At 54.8% G+C, this 18,672-nt stretch overlaps 10 protein-coding genes across 10 annotated transcripts; 4 read left to right on the plus strand and 6 right to left on the minus strand.

Moving 5' to 3' along the window:
• Window positions 1-20: 20 nt before the first annotated feature.
• On the minus strand, window positions 21-1,199 carry LTR77_003546 (uncharacterized protein; the record flags this gene model as incomplete). Its single annotated transcript, XM_064800802.1, has 2 exons — window positions 21-1,119; window positions 1,165-1,199. The coding sequence occupies 2 exons, from the start codon at window positions 1,197-1,199 to the stop codon at window positions 21-23; spliced, it is 1,134 nt and encodes a 377-aa protein (XP_064660753.1).
• A 722-nt stretch (window positions 1,200-1,921) lies between these two features.
• On the plus strand, window positions 1,922-3,226 carry LTR77_003547 (uncharacterized protein; the record flags this gene model as incomplete). Its single annotated transcript, XM_064800803.1, has 1 exon — window positions 1,922-3,226. One exon carries the CDS (start codon window positions 1,922-1,924, stop codon window positions 3,224-3,226), a length of 1,305 nt encoding a protein of 434 aa, XP_064660754.1.
• A 152-nt stretch (window positions 3,227-3,378) lies between these two features.
• Window positions 3,379-4,023, minus strand: LTR77_003548 (uncharacterized protein; the record flags this gene model as incomplete). Its single annotated transcript, XM_064800804.1, has 1 exon — window positions 3,379-4,023. The coding sequence occupies one exon, from the start codon at window positions 4,021-4,023 to the stop codon at window positions 3,379-3,381; it is 645 nt and encodes a 214-aa protein (XP_064660755.1).
• A 678-nt stretch (window positions 4,024-4,701) lies between these two features.
• Window positions 4,702-6,625, plus strand: LTR77_003549 (uncharacterized protein; the record flags this gene model as incomplete). The annotated part of the gene is made up of 3 exons (XM_064800805.1): window positions 4,702-5,729; window positions 5,795-5,928; window positions 5,982-6,625. The coding sequence occupies 3 exons, from the start codon at window positions 4,702-4,704 to the stop codon at window positions 6,623-6,625; spliced, it is 1,806 nt and encodes a 601-aa protein (XP_064660756.1).
• Window positions 6,626-6,842: 217 nt separating this feature from the next.
• On the minus strand, window positions 6,843-8,648 carry ILV1 (threonine deaminase; the record flags this gene model as incomplete). The annotated part of the gene is made up of 3 exons (XM_064800806.1): window positions 6,843-8,032; window positions 8,196-8,412; window positions 8,469-8,648. The coding sequence occupies 3 exons, from the start codon at window positions 8,646-8,648 to the stop codon at window positions 6,843-6,845; spliced, it is 1,587 nt and encodes a 528-aa protein (XP_064660757.1).
• A 221-nt stretch (window positions 8,649-8,869) lies between these two features.
• On the plus strand, window positions 8,870-10,015 carry LTR77_003551 (uncharacterized protein; the record flags this gene model as incomplete). Its single annotated transcript, XM_064800807.1, has 1 exon — window positions 8,870-10,015. One exon carries the CDS (start codon window positions 8,870-8,872, stop codon window positions 10,013-10,015), a length of 1,146 nt encoding a protein of 381 aa, XP_064660758.1.
• Window positions 10,016-10,220: 205 nt separating this feature from the next.
• On the minus strand, window positions 10,221-10,946 carry LTR77_003552 (uncharacterized protein; the record flags this gene model as incomplete). The annotated part of the gene is made up of 2 exons (XM_064800808.1): window positions 10,221-10,411; window positions 10,469-10,946. The coding sequence occupies 2 exons, from the start codon at window positions 10,944-10,946 to the stop codon at window positions 10,221-10,223; spliced, it is 669 nt and encodes a 222-aa protein (XP_064660759.1).
• A 487-nt stretch (window positions 10,947-11,433) lies between these two features.
• Window positions 11,434-11,922, minus strand: LTR77_003553 (uncharacterized protein; the record flags this gene model as incomplete). The annotated part of the gene is made up of 2 exons (XM_064800809.1): window positions 11,434-11,647; window positions 11,717-11,922. The coding sequence occupies 2 exons, from the start codon at window positions 11,920-11,922 to the stop codon at window positions 11,434-11,436; spliced, it is 420 nt and encodes a 139-aa protein (XP_064660760.1).
• A 512-nt stretch (window positions 11,923-12,434) lies between these two features.
• Window positions 12,435-14,321, minus strand: LTR77_003554 (uncharacterized protein; the record flags this gene model as incomplete). The annotated part of the gene is made up of 4 exons (XM_064800810.1): window positions 12,435-12,616; window positions 12,687-12,819; window positions 12,871-14,063; window positions 14,117-14,321. 4 exons carry the CDS (start codon window positions 14,319-14,321, stop codon window positions 12,435-12,437), a joined length of 1,713 nt encoding a protein of 570 aa, XP_064660761.1.
• A 1,515-nt stretch (window positions 14,322-15,836) lies between these two features.
• LTR77_003555 (uncharacterized protein) lies at window positions 15,837-18,218 on the plus strand (the record flags this gene model as incomplete). Its single annotated transcript, XM_064800811.1, has 1 exon — window positions 15,837-18,218. The coding sequence occupies one exon, from the start codon at window positions 15,837-15,839 to the stop codon at window positions 18,216-18,218; it is 2,382 nt and encodes a 793-aa protein (XP_064660762.1).
• Between the last annotated feature and the right edge of the window lie 454 nt (window positions 18,219-18,672).

Here is an 18,672-nt window from a genome sequence, read left to right on the forward strand (position 1 = left end):
GTCCAGTCGAAGTCAGCAAATCAAAGCTTTGATTTGCCAGTCTCTCCGAGGGATCCACTGCGCTCAAGGATCCATCGAGCAACATCATCTGCATATCGTTCCTTGTCTTCGCCGAGCTCTTCGTGGAGCCTATGGTACCAACCATCATATGGTTGTAATTGCTTGTCTTCAACCTTCAGGCTGTCGAACCAACGCTTGCTCGCTTGATAGTCGCAGACCTTGTCTCCAGTCCCATGACCAATCCATAGTCGGGTTTTGCCGCCGTCTCCTCTACCTTCGGCTAAGACTGTGCGGCCTTGCTCAACACTTGCACCACGCTCCAGCATACCGGCCAGCCCTTCTAGGGTGCCGTAATCGTGGCACAGCTCGTCCTCAGCCCAGGCTTTGCATACCTCAGGATCGCGGCTCATCAGGCTGGCATCTAGCTTCTGCAGCATAGGCATATGGGGCAGGACTTTGCTTGCCAGGCTCCCAAAGAAAACGGTCGGCTTCCACGGTTTCGAGAACAGGCTGATGAGTGGCGATTCCAGTAGGAAGCCTCTGATCTGGCCCGCAACCTCTGAAGGTCCCGTAGCAGCGTAGACTATCGTCTCGCCGCCTCCCATGCTGTGGCCCATGAGGAAGAGGGGGATGTCGCTCTCATTGCTCGGAAGGTGTTTGATGAAAGATGTGATGTCGTCCATGACTTGCTGAGTGGGGCCAGTAAGGCCTTTCTGCTTCGGAGTATGCACTGAGCGACCCCATCCTCGCTGGTCGTACGAGTACACTTTGATGCCTCGTTGGGCCAGCGAGGTGTATAGATAGGTGTAGGCGTTGCAATGATCCGAGAAGCCGTGGAGGTAGACCAGACGTGCCTTGACGGTAGATGGAGGACTCCATGTCTTGGTGTACAGCTTCTGGCCGTCGGGAGTCGTGAGCCAGCCTTCGCTGGTGGTGATGTCTGCCATTGTCAAGGGCCGGCTGCTATGGATTGTTCTAATTCGTGATGTTGGAATGGTGGCTCCGGTTGTGATGAGACGTTGGAGAAGAACGGCTGAGGCAACAAGGCCGAAAGGCTTGGCGTGCTTGTAGAGACGACACGAGCAAAGAAGTTCGTCGCCAACCTCCCCTAGCCATACCCTGTAGGAGAGGAAAGATAAGCGAGTCGGCCTGTATAGAGTGTACATGGCTCTGGTGAGAAGAGCTAGTCCAGCGGCCATCTCAACTCTGCCTCCGGTGGGCCTCACTGCCGGCACACAGCCAGACCTCCACGGCCAGCCATTGGAGTCGACAATATCCCGGGCTGCTGATTGCAAAGCTTCGGAGGCACACACAAGCTCCGTCTAGCAAGGGGCTTATCCGCGGTCCTGGACGATTGATGTCGAACTCAGCCTCCGCGCTCCCTCGTAGAATACGGATTGATCGACGTATTGATAGTCTTAGCGAGGTCATCACGAGGCAGACTGCTGTCAAGCAGGCGAATGCGTCGCCTGGGCAAGGTAATTGGTGGCCGTCCGTAGACGATTGAAATGAACGGTAGATATAGTTCAAGGCCAACAAGGCCTCGAAATGTCTTCAAGGTTGCTCGTATTCAGAACCCATTGATGAACCACTTGGATTGTCTCTTGAGCTGCAATGTTCTCGACCAAATCGCTTGATGCCGACGCCACATCGCAAGCCACGTTTTCTCCACGCCCGTTGAAATTGCTTTCCGCAAACCTGTTTCATTTGCAGCTCACCACTTGAAGGCGGATAAAGCAGTAAAACATCCGGCTTCCCGGCCGTCACGACTCGGTCTTCGACCTGGTCTCTCGTAGCTCGCCAAGGACGCAGGAGCAGCTACGCCTCATTTAGAGTTTCACTGTAAGTTCTGCCTGGTGTCTCTCCCCCTTCACCACCACCACCCCTCGCTTTGCGCCGGCGCCAGTGTCGCGATACAAAGATGGCAGCAAGCAGGTCTGGTCGCTTCAAAGTCATCTCTGCCGTCGTCCTCGTCGGGCTGTTCGTCACCATCTTCCTCTACGCAGCAGTCCCTTCCAAGCGAGTCCTTTCGTACATTCAGCCTTCCAGCGACAAAACAGACAAGAAGAAACCGGACAAACCCAAACCGCATCCGATATACAAGCCAACACCCACGCCAGCGCCTCCGATCGTCGACAACTTCCCTCTGGCGGTCGACGCCCGCGAACCGACAGATCTGCCCCCAATCCCGTCTTGGAATGCGCCGCCGACACAGCACGTGCGAGAGTACACTCCGCTGCTTATAGGCTTCACGCGCAACTGGCTGCTGCTTCAGCAGACGGTCGTGTCGTATCTCACGGCAGGATGGCCGCCGGAAGACGTCTATGTGATTGAGAACACGGGAACGATGAATGCGAATCGCAATGGCAACCTGACATTGCAGAATCCCTTCTATCTGGACTACCGACGGTTGACGGAGGTCTTCGGGGTGAAGGTGATCAGCACGCCAACGCTGTTGACTTTTGCGCAGCTGCAGAACTTCTTCCTGCATACTGCCATTGAGAACAACTGGGACTACTACTTCTGGGGCCACATGGATGTCGTCGCGCTCAGCCGGGAAGATTGGGATGATGTACCCGACGAGGGAGGTTACAAGAGCTTGTATATGCGCTGTGTCGAGGACATGCGCAAGACAGTGGAAGACGGCTATCTGATCGACAAGCAGAACCACAAAGGGACCTGGGCAATCAGATTCTACGCCTACGACCGTCTGGCTCTCGTCAACCGATACGCGTTTGAGAAAGTCGGCGGTTGGGATGTGATGATCCCGTTCTATGGCACGGATTGCGACATGCATGAGCGGCTGACTATGAACGGACTGATACAAAAGCCCGGCCACGTGGGACTTGTCTACGACATTGCGGACACGTTAGGCGATCTCCTGCGACTCTACCGCCGACGGCCAGCGAAGGAGGGTGAAACGGAACCAGCACACCTTCTTCCCGAAGACGAGAGGGGCTCGCATGAGTGGGAGAAGTTGAGAGATCGCCTGAATAGTATGTCGGTCAGCAAAAACAACGGCGACCGGAATACATGGCAGGCTTCGCAAGAAGGCGGACAGGGCGAGCCTTACTACAGAGACCCGGCTGGCTTCGAGAAGGCTATTGAGATGTGGATGAAGTTCGGGCAGGATGTGATGGCGGAGAAGTGGGGACATCACGGGTGCAATCTGAGGGGGGTGGGACTGAGCGCGGGTGATGAGTGGAGGGTGAAGCATGATTGGTAATTCAAGATCCGTGGTGACAAGAGCCTGACGGCTGCGGTCGAGCAAGTCTTTGCAGGATGTCTGAAGAGACCCAAAGAAAGAAAGTGCAACATCAGAGCCGAGACTTCGCTGGCTAAACGGCAGACCCGCGGCGAACACCGCTCATCCAAGCGCTACACATCGCCCGTCGCTTCAGCCGCACCAGCTTTGGCACCTGCGGAGGCCTGGGTCTGATTAATCAGATCCCTCATCAACGCCACTCCAGTAACGACAAGCTCATCCAGCATTTCCTGACTGATGCTCCGCTCGCCCATGAACTCGATCTTGCTCGGTTGTTTCAGCGTCACAGCGCCGCCAGGACTGAACTTGGCCACAGGCAACTGCGCTTCATCCAACAGAGTGATGGACGAGGACGTCCATGGGTTGGCTTTGGACCACGTCATGGTTTGATTCCCGAAGGCTGGGGAGAGCCATTGCTGGTCCCGATGTTTCCAGTCCCTGTGCTTGAGGGAGAAGGAGGTGGAGTGGATGCGCACGTCTATGGCAGAGGTGGAGATGAAGTGGAAGCTTGCGGTGCCGATTTGGTCTCCTTCGACGGAGTCAAGTCTTCGGAAGACTAGTTGTGTATACTTGTTGTCAAAGTCGTAGAGGATTGATCCTGAGCTCTCGTCTACGAGGCGGCCGTGGCGGTATTTCCAGTCGTTCCAGAGGACCAGGAGGGTACTTGGTCGAGCATGCTCCGTGGCTGTTGGGGTAGTTGGGTCCTTTTGAGAGCTCTCCGGTGCATCAATCGACGCTTCTCGTGTGTCATTCGCCATATGGCGGACTAGGGATGTTGCCTGGGCCAACTGCTGAGTCGGACATGGCTGTCTGCTGCGCGGTCAAGCATCTTACCAATCGCCAATGTCTTGACTAACCTGCAACTGTTCTAAACATAAAAGAAAGGCGAGATAGACCTTGCAGTTGATCTGCGAAGTGAGTGCGACCAGTGCGACGGCTCGGGCTGTGAGAGTGGTGTTGTTTCTCTTGGCGAGAAAAGACCGTGCCGACTTGGAGGTCTAAACTCCTTACAGCTCGATGCGCCGCTGCTACGACATGTGCGTCTTCGTGAGACTGCTCCTCGTTGACCTCTGTTCATCGAAAGCAGCTGCTAATGATGAAAATACAGTCAGGCGAAGGGCGACATCGCCGCATGCCATGCGCAATAGAGCTCTTTCCACGCCATGAGGTCCGTCGGGCAAGATGATACGGATCTATCTCCTTGATCTACGCCATCCAGGCCATGTTGTCTTCCTGAATAATCAAAGACATCCAAGCCATGTGCCACGGCGCTATGGCCCTTCAGCTGAGCCCTCAAGCGTCCCGTCGAGCCGTTTGAGGAAGTCGAAGGACGTCACTTGTTGTGTGCTCATTTTACACAGCCATGGGGTTGAGTATATATGGTGGTCAACGTCCAAAGGTTAGTAGCCCAATACTCAAATAACGATCACAACACTATGCGTCTTTCCATCTACGGTCTCACACTTATAAGTGCTCTGAGCACTCCTACACTTGCGGATTTCAATGGACCAACCTATCCTCCTCCACGCGACCTAACGAGCGACAACAGTCTAGTCCGCGCAGCATGGCAAAACCTCACCAACACTCTTGACCTTTACCTCAATGGCAACAACACTCCGCCGGAAGCTGCTACCTTGAAGGAGGTTACATGGTCAGCTGGCCTCTTCTCCATCCACGACCCGGAAGCGTCCCAGCTACAGTATCACCACACCTCAGCTCAGATCAAGAAACTTCGCAACGGAACGAACGATGTCGACGGCGACACAATCTATCGCGTAGCTTCTGTCTCTAAGCTTTTCACCGTCCTCGTCGGTCTCCTGGAACTGAGCGAAGAGCAATGGAACCGCCCACTCAGCAAGATCATCCCGGGTCTTGGTGCAAACGAGACGTCCGGAAAGTATGACCCGGTCTACTCGACGCCATGGGACAAGATCACGCCTTGGTCGCTAGCCAACCAAATCAGCGGTGTCGCCAGACAAGGCCTCCCAGCTCTCGACCTCCTTGTCTCAAGCGAGGCGTTTGGTGTTGATCCTACGACTCTCGGCTTCCCGCCGCTCCCTTTGAGTGTCGTGGGACCGTGTGTCACCGGTAGTTGCGACGAAGCTCAGTTCATCGAAAGCGCCCGGTCACAGCCGCCCATGTTCGTCGGGCCCTGGACGACTCCGAGTTACACGAATAATGGATTTGTACTGCTAGGACTCGCGATCAAGCACCTCCTGGGGAAGCGCACTGTTTCCCTATACGAGGACTTGATTTTCGGACCTCTCGGCATGTCCTCGTCCAGCGCATTCTCTCCGACTGAATCTGCGAAGCTTGCCAGGTCTGTGATTTTGGAGGGATTTGATCTAGATTTTGATCTTACAGTACCATCTGGTGGTCTTCTCTCGACAATCAACGACCTTGCAAAGTTCGGCACGGCTTTGCTAAATGCTACGTTGCTGGAAGCAGAGGCAACGAGGAAGTGGTATGTGTGCTCGCTAGTAGAAGTGATGCAATCTTGGGGACGATTACTGACATGTCTTTCCGTAGGATGAAGCCGAGCAGCCATACCGCTTCGCTCACAGCGTCAGTTGGGGCGCCCTGGGAGATTTACCGCTACATTCATCCGGATACAGGCAAGGTAACAGACCTTTACACTAAGAGTGGAGACTCGGGAAACTATGGTATGCGTGTGATCAGTTTAACTTCGTTCTTTTAAGTACTGACCACTGCATAGGCGGCAACCTGGTCCTCATACCCGACTACAACGCCGGCTTCAGCTTTCTAGACGGCTATCAAGGCGCCAGCATCATCGACAGCACCACTCGAAGCACCGCCCAGAACGTCGCGCTCGACTACATTATTAACGCTGTCCTGCCAGCCCTGGAGGCCCAAGCCGCCACCGAAGCAATGCTGAACTTTTTCGGCACCTACAAGTCCAATGACCCTGAGCTCGACTCCACAGTTGTCATCTCGTTTAACAACACCAATGCCACAGCCGTCCCAGCCAACGGGCTGACTCTTGAGAAGTGGATCTCAAATGGCACCGATGTGCTAGCGGGGTGGTTTGAGTCGACGAAACCACGTCTGCTTCCCTCCATTCCCATGGGCGTCGACGGCGGTTTGGTGCAGGGACAAGTGGCGTTCCAGGCCACTGCCAACCCGCAGACATCGACGTACACGGATCCTGAAGCTGCGAAGAAGGTCGGTGTGATTGGGCCGTTTACAGGGCAGGGTGCGAATTTCGACTGGCTGACTGCTGGTGGGACATTTTATGGGAATATGGGGATACAGGAGTTTGTGTTTGATGTTGATGAGCAGGGCAGAGCAACGTGCGTAAGACCGGCTGTGATGAGGAAGACGCTGCAACGGAGGTCTTGAGGAGACTGACGGTATAATTCTGCTCGGCTCTAGTCGGTTTACCACTCTACAGCATCATTCCTCAATAGCTCACATTTTATTCATCCTTCGAGCTGCATTCAGAGACGCACGGCAGGTTTTACACGAGTACGGCCCATTGCAACTTTAAGAGTTATATCGCTGTCCCATTCTTTATCAGTTGTCACGCCAGGACTCCATGCCCTTGAACGATATTGCCTTACTCCCGCATAAACATCTGGTAAGTAGGATTCTCCGTCTCCTCAGAGTACCTATATCCAATGTTGGTCAAGAACTGCTGCAAACCCTCCTCCTCGCCAGGCGGGCATTGGATCCCAGCAAGCACTTTTCCGACATCGCCACCGTAGTTCCGGTAATGGAACAAGCTGATGTTGAAGCCCGGCTGCAGCAGCGTCAAGAACTTGTACAACGCTCCTCCCCTCTCTGGGAACTCGAACGAGAAGAGACGTTCGTCTTCGGCGTTGCTGCGGCCACCGACCAGGTATCGGATGTGCGATTTGGCGAGCTCGTCGCCGCTTAGATCCCGTGCTGTCATGCCATCTTCGTGTAATCGTGTGATGAGTGCAGTCAAGTCTCGCGCCCTCGTTGAGGCGGTGAAGTTGATGCCGATCAAGACGTTCGCTTCAAGCGGGCTCGAGTATCGATAGCAGAACTCCGTGACGCTGAACGGGTTGACCATGCCCACGAGCTTGGCGAAGCTTCCTGGTTGTTCGGGAATGGTGACTGAGAGCAGGGCTTCCTTCTTCTCACCGATGGCGGCGCGCTCGGCGACGAAGCGTAAGCGGTCGAAGTTCATGTTGGCGCCGGAGGCGATGGCGACGAGTTGCCTTTTGGTGTCCTGAGATGGGCTGGCAGCAACGTACTTCTTCAGGCCTGCTAGGGATAATGCTCCAGCGGGCTCGAGAATTGATCGCGTGTCCTCAAAAACGTCCTTGATGGCGGCGCAGATGTCGTCGGTATCGACTTGAATGATCTCGTCAACAACTTCCGTACATATGCGGAACGTCTCTTCGCCAACGGTCTTTACGGCAGCGCCATCAGCGAAAAGACCGACGTCTTTGAGCGTCACCCTTTTGCCGGCCTTGAGCGACTGAACCAAGGCGTTTGCGTCGTAGGTCTCGACACCGATGATTTTCACATGAGGCGCAATACGCTTCACGTAGACACCGACGCCTGAAATCAGACCGCCGCCGCCGACACAGCAGAAGATGGCTTCGAGCTTGCTGAGGTCTGCTTGTCGAAGGATCTCTGCGCCGATCGTGCCTTGGCCCGCGATCACGTATGGGTCGTCGAAAGGTGGAATGTTAGTCAGGCCGTGCAGTTGCTGCAAGCGATTGCATTCTGCCTTTGCAGCGTCGAAGTCCGGTCCGTGGAGCACGACGCTGCCGCCTAAGCGTGACACGTTAGTGTGCTTGATCGCTGGGGTGCCAATGGGCATTGTGATCGTGGCTGGTATTTTCAGCTTCTGGGCTGAGTATGCAACCCCCTGTGCATGATTTCCTTGCATTCTGTCAGTCCAGTACCATCAGGATGGGCGATTTCATGTGCCTACCGGCTGAGCATGCGACGACCCCTTTCCACTTCTCAGTAGGCGTGAGATGGGCCATCTTGTTGTAGGCACCCCGGAGCTTGAATGAAAAGACAGGCAGCAGGTCTTCTCTCTTGAGCAAGACATTGCTTTCTAATCGGTTGCTCAAGTTGATTGCATGTGTTAACGGCGTCGTCTCAACAACATCGTAGACTTTGGCGGTTAGGATTAGGCGGAGGTACTATAGGTACGCCTTTAGTGTCCTATTCCAACGAACGACCATTGACGATTGCATACATCGGGATAGCCCGTGGGCAGCAAGTAATCAGCTGGCACACCAGCATGCTCAGTCTTTTCTCGAGGTGTCGAACTGGGCGGTGACGGGTTAATCGTGTACTCGGTCAATGCAAGGCTTGCATGGGCTGGCTTTGGGGTCTCCGGAGTATGCGTGCCATTGAGCACTCCGTTCTCCGACATTCTTTCAGTTGGTTTCTGAGCATATGAGTCAGGGTTTTCGCGAAAGAGAAATAATTGATCAGTAAAGATTGAGTATAGCCTTTTCGCGCTAGTGACGCACAATGCGGACCAGCCCGGCCCGTGGCTAGGCTCTGTGGCGTCTCTCGATGAACGCAAGACTTTGGTTTGACTTCAACTCCTGGTTGAGTTCTTCAGTGTTCTGATCTCGAGTTGCGCAGCCCATGTCGTTTATGAGAATACCCTACACTGCGCCTCTACCAAGTCCAACCGTCAAACCAGGATCAGCATCAACACTCCAAGGCGCCGTCGCCGCTCTCCATGACTTCCTCACTGCACCTCCATCCCGCAGTGGCAATACCGTGGTACTCTCCGGCGCAGGCATCTCGGTAGCATCTGGCCTCGCGGACTATCGTGGCAGCCATGGAACGTACACTCTAAACAAGACTTATAGACCGATCTATTTCCACGAGTTCTGCGCAAACCATGAGGCCCGGAAGCGATACTGGGCTCGATCATTCTTGGGATGGACAAACTTACACCGCAGTCGGCCTAACATAGCACACGAAGCCGTTGCCAGCTTGGGAGAAATGGGCGTCGTCTCTACCGTCATCACACAAAACGTCGACTCATTCCATACCAAGGCCCATCCGAATTTGAGAACGCTAGAGATACATGGCTATCTCAGGAACTGCGTATGCCTCAGCTGCCGCACGGAGTATAGCCGAGAGGAGTTTCAGAAGGATCTGTCTTCCTTGAATCCTACATGGGCTGCCTTCCTCAATGAAATGCTGGAGTCTGGTGCTTTGACGACAGAGAACCCAGAGGAGCGGAGACGGCGTGGCCTGAAGACGAATCCTGATGGCGATGTGGATGTTCCCGGTGTGGAGTATTCCACGTTCCGCTATCCTCCGTGTCCGAAGTGTCTCAAAGATCCTCCTGAAGGAAAGCGAGTCGAGTCAGATTCCGACGGAGCGTGGTCTCGTACATCGACGGCTGGTGTACTGAAGCCAGCTGTTATCATGTTTGGAGAGTCGATCACGAACCCGGTCAAACTCGCAGTAGAGTCGGCGATCGATAGCGCTGATCGCATGTTGGTACTTGGATCCTCGCTCGCCACCTATTCTGCCTGGCGTTTGGCAAAGAAGGCCAAGGAGGAGAAAATGCCAATCGCCATTGTAAACATGGGAGGCGTGAGAGGGGAGGAGCTGTTCATGGAAGATGTTCCTGCAAACGGGACTGGCAAGGAGGGACTCAGATGCGCCTTGTCGCTGGAAGAAGTGTTGCCGGCTTTGGTCCAACGCTTGCGGCAAGACGCTGCGCTCAAAATCACCACTAATCCGAATTTCCAACCTGCTCCGTGGCGATGAAATTGCAGGCGATTGCAAGGTGATGACAAAGAGCTTCGATGGCCGGAACGCAGGCTACCACGGAACAGGCGAATGGCACGGAAGATGGTCTTACCACCACACCCTTTGACCGCGACGTCAACCCAGTGTGCAGACAGAATTGGATGTCTGGCTGCTTCAGGGCGCCCATTGCGCCAATGCGCTAAGGGTATCCAGTGTCCACGGCTCAAGCGGTGACGAAGGAGGGCCTGAGACGTTCTGTCCGCTGTTCATCTACTGGACTTTCGCTCCGCAGAATGCGCTTGAGGTCAGTCTGACTTAAGGCCACCTGCAACCAGTCCAGTGGGACCTCGTTTTGGCCGCACGGAGTGGCAGCTAGCACACGCCATATCTCCAAAAGCGAGACATCGTGTAGACCTTGTGAGCACAGGCACGTACAGGGCGTGCGTTGACTGCTTCAGTAGCTCTACCTACGCTTCCCTAACGACGGGTCCTCCTCGACCCACTTCTGGTTCAACTGAAGTTGTTTTTCAAACCACATCTGCCTTCCTTCCACAGGCTCTACCACCAAACCCGCGAACTTCCCATCCTCCCCCTTCACCCAATACTTCAAATACTCGCCCCGCGACATCATTACTACCTTTATCTCGTCGGCCACACTAGATCTCCTGCGAAAGAAGCCGTTCTTCTTCTTCGGCACTTGAACTTCGGTGCCGTAGATATCGCTCATCCTGATGGGAATGCGGACGAGGCTGTCGTCTGTGAACGCTGGTGGTAAGAGGTTGGGTGGGCCGCCTGTGAAACCTCCGCTTTCGCTGTTCATTATGCCGACGGAGTTGTCGTGGTGGTATTTGAGGGGTTTGCCGGTGATTGTTGTTGGTTGCTGGGTGCTGTGCTCCTTGAGGAGGGCGTTTGTCTCTGATGTAATCGTGGAAGCTGGGTTATTTGCCATATTGAGGGCGGGTTAGAGACGTTGACGTTGGTTTTAGCGGTAGATATTCTTGTTTCTACTCTTCCCCATTACAGCTGTGAGACGAATATTGTCTTTCTTTTCATTTTGAAGATCGCGAGAGGGCTGAGCAGAGTCTTGGACCGCAGCTCAACGGACGACGTCCGCATGGTGGAGGCTGAGTCGATCACATGAACCCAGGCTTGCACTTAAGCTAAGAATCAGTACTACCATACCACAGTACATTACAAGAAAGGATGACAACAATACAAACAAGAGGAGTGAGAAACGTGTTTCTTCAACGCCATCGACAGCTTTGCAGTCTGTTCCGCAGTCTTCCAACACCGCTACGAAGCTCGACCAACAAGTCTGATGATTGAACTTATCATAATACCAACATACAGGAGCACCGAACACCCTTGCCGACCCATGCCTTCCTCGCAAGAATCGTTTGACTGGCCTAGATGAGGTTGCCACCGAACACAAGTTCTCAATTAAACCCAGCAATCCCCTCCCCCAACACCCCACCGCCAGTCAGCAGCGACACTCTCCGTCCGATAATCCCATCGCCACCGACACCGAGATCGAGCTTCGAGTGCAGGAGGAAAGGTGTACCGGCCTTAAAGCTCTTCGGCAAAGTGATTCGATGCAGTATTGAGCTTTCCTCAGTTGAAGATGGGAGGGAGCGCAGGTCTCCGTCGCGACTGTGAGTTTGGTCAGCAAATATCTCGATTGCAATTCATGAAACGATGGTGATCGATTGATGAACCTACTGGATGACAAGGTGGCCATTAATCGGAGAACCGTCGACACCTTCGTCAAAGCCGTCGATGCATGCGGATGTTCCTCCCGTACTGTGGTCGCCTTGTAACCGCATCGACCATTCTCGGTGCAAGGGTGGCCTCGATTTTGTTGAGGGTGCTTTGAGGATGGCAATGACGCCGCCTTCGCTCGTTCGTGTAGACTGGCCGTTGCACATGCTGGATAGTCCTCGGATGAATCAATGGGGTAATTGGATTATCGATACAGTCAATCGATAGTTTAACAATGTTGGCTGTGGTGAGAGAAGAGGCAGTCTCTTGTTCAGGTGAGCCCATCAAGGTCGCTGGCCGCTTTGTTCTTCTGGTAAATTGCTCTTGTCCTCCTGTTGAGCCGTTATGGTCGACTTGGCGTCGAGATTGCGGTCGATTGAGCAAGTTACAGCGTTCCGTGGAAACCAAGCGTGAATAGCGCCTCAGTGCTCCTACTGTTCTGCGACGACTCCATGAATGATGTGAGGTAACAAGAGCTCTTCGAATTCACCAAGAAAGTGGAACACTAACGAAGATCAGCTGATGCCAACCCATTGTACGCTTCAGCTTGGGGTGGGAAACGCTCATGTGAGAGTAAAGTGCTGTCTGGAACGACATTGCCATTGCGTGTGACTGTCTACACTCATCTGATTGACATCGCAAGTAGCGAGACCATCTGTTGTGCCTTGTGTTGTCCGATCTAGTCACTGTCACCATCCCTAGCATCCCTCTGCTTCTCCTCCAACGTCGGCTTCTCATCGTAGTTAACGCTGTTGCCACGCACAGCATCCTCAAGCCCAACCTCCCTGTTGATCTCACGCATACGCTCGGCATCAGCCTGCGCGGCACCAACGGAGCCGAAGAGGATGTCCATCTCCTCGACTGTTGAGAAATTGTCAGCAAGTGTTTTGATGTTGGTGCAAGAAGAGCGTGGTGCTCAAGAGAGACGTACGGGAGAGGTTCTTGGTCTCCGGGAAGAAGAAGTAGATGAACGCAGCGCCACCATAAGTGAGGAGGCCGAAGAAGATGTAGGTGCCGTATTTCATGGAGTCGAGCATGTCGACTGTGACTTGGCCGACGATGAACTAGGACGACATTAGCTGGGCACTCTTGTTATGCGACAGAAAGAGTCTCACGTTATTCATCCAGTTACTGCTGGCACCGAGCGCAATGCCGTACGGACGTTGCGAGATGGGCCAGATCTCCGAGATGATGATCCACGCACAAGGTCCCCAGGAGTATCCAAAGTGCACGACAAAAAGCCAAACCATGGCGACGGCCGCCCAGCCAGCAGCAGAGTGGGTGTCCCACTGATTCTCGTTCTTGGCGAAGATGACGGAGATGATGATGTGGCACGTCGCCATCCCAATGGCACCAACGATCAGAATCGGCTTGCGACCGAGCTTGTCGACGTACATGACGGCGGGGATGGTGGCGAGCCACATGGCGATACCGACGACGCCGGTGGCGAGAAGGGAGGTGGTGTTGCCGCTGAGACCAAGCTGGCTGAAGATAGTAGGAGCGTAGTATAGCACGGCGTTGATTCCGGTCCACTGCTGGAAGAACATGGTGACGGTGGCGAGGACGACACGGCGGAACATTGGACGGGTCTTGAAGAGGGAGCCGATGGCGACGAACTGGAGCTTGATGGTCGAGCTGGCGGAGCCGTCTGCGAGGTGTGGAAAGTGCTCGGCGGTGGTGCGCTTTTCGAAGAGAGACTGTGCCTTGATTTCGGTGAACTCTAGTTCGATAAGCTCACTGTCGGTGGAAAGGCCTCGGAGTCTGGCGAGGGTTCTGCGCGCTTCTTCCTCTCGGCCGTGGTGGACGAGCCACCTGGGAGAGAAGGGCATGAACATAATTCCGCCGCCGAGCAAGAGAGCGGGAGCCAGCTGGAGGCACAATGGGACCAACCAAGCTGCGTCGGTTTGTCCGTCGCCGGTGCCACCGATGTATTGAGTGCCATAGTCGATCCAGAAACTAATCATGATACCGGTCGTGATGGCAAGCTGTTGGAGACCAACAAGAGCACCGCGGACTTCAGGTGGTGCGACTTCAGCGTTGTACATTGGTACAGTCATGGACAGACTGCCGACACCCATACCAGTGATGAACCGACCGCCGAGAATGGAGCTGTGCGCGGAGGACGTTACGGCTGTAGTCTGGATTACGACTCCGATGATGAAGATGCCGGTGTTCAACAGAATGCAGTACTTTCGTGAGATGATCTCAGCCAGGAAGCCAGAGTAGAGTGTACCGATCCAAGCTCCAAGTTCGAGGATAGAGGTGAGCCAGCCTTTCTTCGACCCGTTGTCTGTCCATACTCCCATATCTAGTATCATAGTCAGCAAGTGAACCAAATTTACAAGCTCGACATCATCGTACGCTCATCGAAAGCCGGCATAACCAGCACGCCCGAAAAGACGCCCTGGTTGTACCCATACAACAGTCCACCCAGACACGCAAAGCACGCAATCCCAAACACTCGTGCATTCTGCACCAACGCCGCAGGACCAGCCTTACCCTGAAGCGCCAAACGGCGCTCCAAGGCAGCCTGGTCGAACTGCGAGGCTGTTCCCGTGGGCGCCATGGTGTTTGCCTTGCTTCACTGGCCAACGAGAGATGTTCTTGGCTGTGGGTCGAAAGAAGAGACGGTAGTCTTGGGACCTTGGGACGTGGGGAATGTGCGAAGCTTGGGTGTTATAACATGCGATCTGTACCATCGCGTCTGCTGGCTAATTCGTTTGATAGGCAGTGAGATTGAGCCAATGGAATGGGATTCTATCTCTTACCGGCTAAAGCGTCGCAACCCATGCGCTTTGAGGACGGGCCAGGCGTGGTAGAGAGCTAGGTCTAGCTAGCCGCTGTCGGCCACAGCAGATCCTGCTGGTCGTTTGCCCTGCAGCGCATCAACGGAGAACCAGCCTCCATGTATTTTGTCAAAATGGATGGCAGTCCTGGCAGTATAGTTGCAAAAGTCCTGCTGTGCTCGTGGCACTGTGAGAAAGGCACTTAGGCATTTCGCAGCAGCTCCTCCATGCTAACAGCCAGAGGTCAGCATCGCAAAGGTCTCCGCCTTCTGGATACCTTGTTCCAAGCTGCACTGATGTTTGGATGGTGCGCGCCGAAGGCGATGCGTCGTGACCGGCTGCTTTCAAGCTTCGCCAGCACTTACAAGATAGTCCAGACAGGCCAGATATCGTGCACGCAGCACGGCACACTGACAACGTCTCAGCTCGCATTGGGGGACCCTTCTCGTCCGCCAGCTCAGCGTCTGGACAAAGACTTCACAGCTCGTGACATGTGCCGTATCCCGTTGCAACCAACAGTCTTGGGAGCCCGCTCGAGAATCCGTATGCACGACCAGGTGGAGCGGTCCCAACCCATACCATGTCGCGAGCAGATCCGGAGACTTGGACCTCGTAGAGTCTGCTTGATTGGACTGCACTCTGTAAGCGTGGCCGGGTAAATGCAGTCGCATGAAGTGCAGGGTTCTCCAGACCCGTCAGTCACAAGCTTTTTCGCTGTGGGGCTTGTACGGCATTGCATTTTGCCTGATGTCTCAAGATTTCCAACCAGGAGCTTGTCTCCGGCACGGCTCACGGCACAGAGACGGATGGCAGCTGGGACGGGAGGTACAACAGTCGTGGTGTCTGCGTTGCGTTGAGCGACCCCTAGCTGTGCCCTAGCTGACATCTCCGTGGCCGTTGAAGCTGAGCTGAAGTGCCGCATCGAAAGAAGCACGTGTGGATGTCCCCAGCTGGAGAAGAGGGCGGTGCGGAGGCTGCCGATCCATCCGAACTTCAACGTCACCTTGTCGGGGGAAGCACCGCCTGGTACTCTGTTCTTTGATGGGTCGTCCTACGAACAACCCCGTCGTGCTTCGTCATCGAGGGTAAGACGATGTCTTGTCCAGCAAGAAGTTCCACTGGAGACGACGTCGGCCTGGTCGGTTATGTGCCTGACCCACCGAGCCAACTGCTGATCGACACAGGCAAGTGATTGGCATCGTCATGAAGTTTATGCCCGGAAAAATGCATAACAACAAATAAAAGTGCTATGTAAGTCTGTCCAGTGCTGATGCTCTTTCTTTCCGCCAGCCATCATGCCTTCGACTACTGGAGCTGTTCTGCTTGCCGTTGCAGGGCTTGGGGCCGCGCAGCTGACAGGCCGTGGGTTTCCGGACTGCTCACAAGGACCTTTGAGGAACAACACAGTCTGCGATCTGTCCCAAGATCCGCTCACTAGAGCGAGAGCGCTCATCGCCGCCTTCACTGTCGACGAGAAGCTCAACAACACTGGCCATGTCAGCCCTGGAGTTCCGCGGTTAGGACTCCCAGCATACACCTGGTGGCAGGAAGCTTTGCACGGGATTGCAGAGAGCCCCGGTGTCAACTTCTCGGATCATGGGCCATTCAGTGTCGCGACCTCCTTCCCACAGCCCATCCTGATGGGCGCGGCCTTCGACGACCAGCTGATCCAGGACGTTGCGACGGTCATCAGTACCGAATCTCGAGCATTCAACAACGATGACAGGGCTGGCCTGGACTACTGGACGCCAAATATTAACCCCTTTAAAGATCCAAGATGGGGCAGAGGACAAGAAACCCCCGGCGAGGACCCCTTCCACCTTTCCAGCTACGTTCATTCCTTGATCCTCGGGTTGCAAGGTGGTTTGAACCCTAAGTACAAGCGGGTAGTGGCTACCTGCAAACACTTTGTGGCCTACGACATGGAGAGCTGGAACGGCAACTTCAGATACCAGTGGGACGCCCACGTGAATTCTCAAGATCTGGCGGAGTACTACATGCCTCCATTCCAGAGCTGTGCAAGGGACTCGAACGTTGGCTCATTCATGTGCTCATACAATGCACTGAATGGTGTACCGACGTGTGCCGACCCATACTTGCTGCAAACGATTTTGAGGGAACACTGGGGCTGGACGAACGAGCAGCAGTATGTCACGAGCGACTGCGACTCGATTCAGAACATCTTCATGCCTCACAACTACCGATCGACCCGCGAGGCCAGTGTCGCGGCTGCATTGAACGCCGGCACTGATCTGAACTGCGGGACCGTCTACCAGCACCATTTGCCATCGGCTCTCCAGGAGGGTTTGATCACTGAGTCTACTTTAGATCAAGCGCTGATCCGTCAGTACTCTGCCCTCATTCGCCTTGGCTACTTCGATGGCGACAGAGTGCCTTACCGCAGCCTATCCGGCGCGGACGTCAACACCAACTCTTCGCAGAGATTGGCTTACAAAGCCGCAGCGGAAGGCATCACTCTCCTGAAGAATGATGGCACCCTGCCAATGCAGATCACAAGCAACATGACTGTCTTGATCGTCGGCGGCTGGGCAGACGCTACCACGCAGATGCAAGGCAACTACGCAGGAGTGGCTCCGTACCTCCACTCGCCTACCTGGGCGCTCAATCAGACTGGCGCGAAGGTCTACACAGCCAGCGTACCAGGCGGCCAAGGCGATCCGACCACCGACTCATGGCTCCCGGTCTGGAACTGGGCACCCAAAGCCGACGTCATCATATACGCGGGGGGCATCGACAACAGCGTCGAATCCGAAGGGAACGACAGGACCAGCATTGCCTGGACTGGCGCTCAGCTTGATATGATCGGCCAGCTCGCTGGCTACGGCAAGCCAATGGTTGTCATGCAAATGGGTGGCGGACAGCTCGACAGCTCACCTATCGCGAACAACCCCAACATTTCCGCATTAATCTGGGGCGGCTACCCAGGCCAGAGCGGCGGCGAAGCTCTCGTCGACACTATCACTGGCAAAAACGCACCAGCCGGACGTTTGCCGACGACGCAGTACCCAGCGGACTACATCTCCCTCATCCCCATGACGGACATGAGCTTGCGCCCAAACAGCAGTAGTGGCTCGCCTGGCAGGACCTACCAATGGTACACCGGCACGCCCATCTACGAGTTCGGGTCTGGGCTGCACTACACCACTTTCTCGGCCTCCATCCAGTCGCCCGGCAGCACCTTCGCCATCTCCGATCTGATGAGCAACTGCACAGAGCACTACAAAGACAAGTGTCCCTTCAGCACCATCAACGTCAATGTGCGAAACACTGGGAGCACCACAAGTGACTACGTCACCCTCGGCTTCCTCGCTGGCTCGCATGGTCCAGCTCCTCGCCCAAAGAAGCGTCTTGTCGCCTACACCCGCCTCCACGGTATTACCGGCGGTTCGTCCTCAACCGCAAGCTTGAAGATGACGCTCGGCAGTCTTGGACGCGTGGATGAGACAGGCAGCAAATGGCTTTACCCCGGCGACTATTCGCTCATGATCGACAGTCAGCCTTTGGCCACGGCGAACTTCACGCTCACTGGCAATGCTGTATGCCTCGATGACTGGCCACAGCCGCCTGCACCTTCCAAGCAGGACTCGGACTACTTCGTCGGCGGGTATGGAAGCACTTATGATGGGCAGGTGCTCGTTGATGGGAACGTGCCGTGAATGAGATGATGACACCACGGCTTGTACTATAGCTGAATAGACTGATAGAATTGAAATATGACATCTGATGGATGTTCAACTATGCCTTCCTCCCGACCACTTGACTGGCGTCAGGTTGCCCGTGAGCGAGAACCAGCGGTTAAGCAGACCACCTCTGTGCGCATGTTCTCCCCTCTTACCGGACCTGCCTGATCCAGTATCCCGGCCATTCACATTCACATGATGCTCGAACAAGGTAGCTCTCCCCACCGTGCAGCTTCCCCACCAGGAACCACATGCAACTCTCACATGGCACGAAACCTCGCCGCGTTACCTCTTCGAGATCATGATGGCGTTGCGAGTGCTTCAGTGGAAAGCCATTAAGGTGGGTGAGGGCGTGGCGCGCCGTGGAGGTTTTCTCTGCGAACTTTTTGTCTTCTCCTTCGATTGCTTCTGCTATACCATACCGCATCGC

Source organism: Saxophila tyrrhenica, assembly GCF_035928015.1.
Source record: "Saxophila tyrrhenica strain CCFEE 5935 chromosome Unknown scaffold_5, whole genome shotgun sequence".
Lineage (NCBI taxonomy): Eukaryota > Fungi > Ascomycota > Dothideomycetes > Mycosphaerellales > Extremaceae > Saxophila > Saxophila tyrrhenica.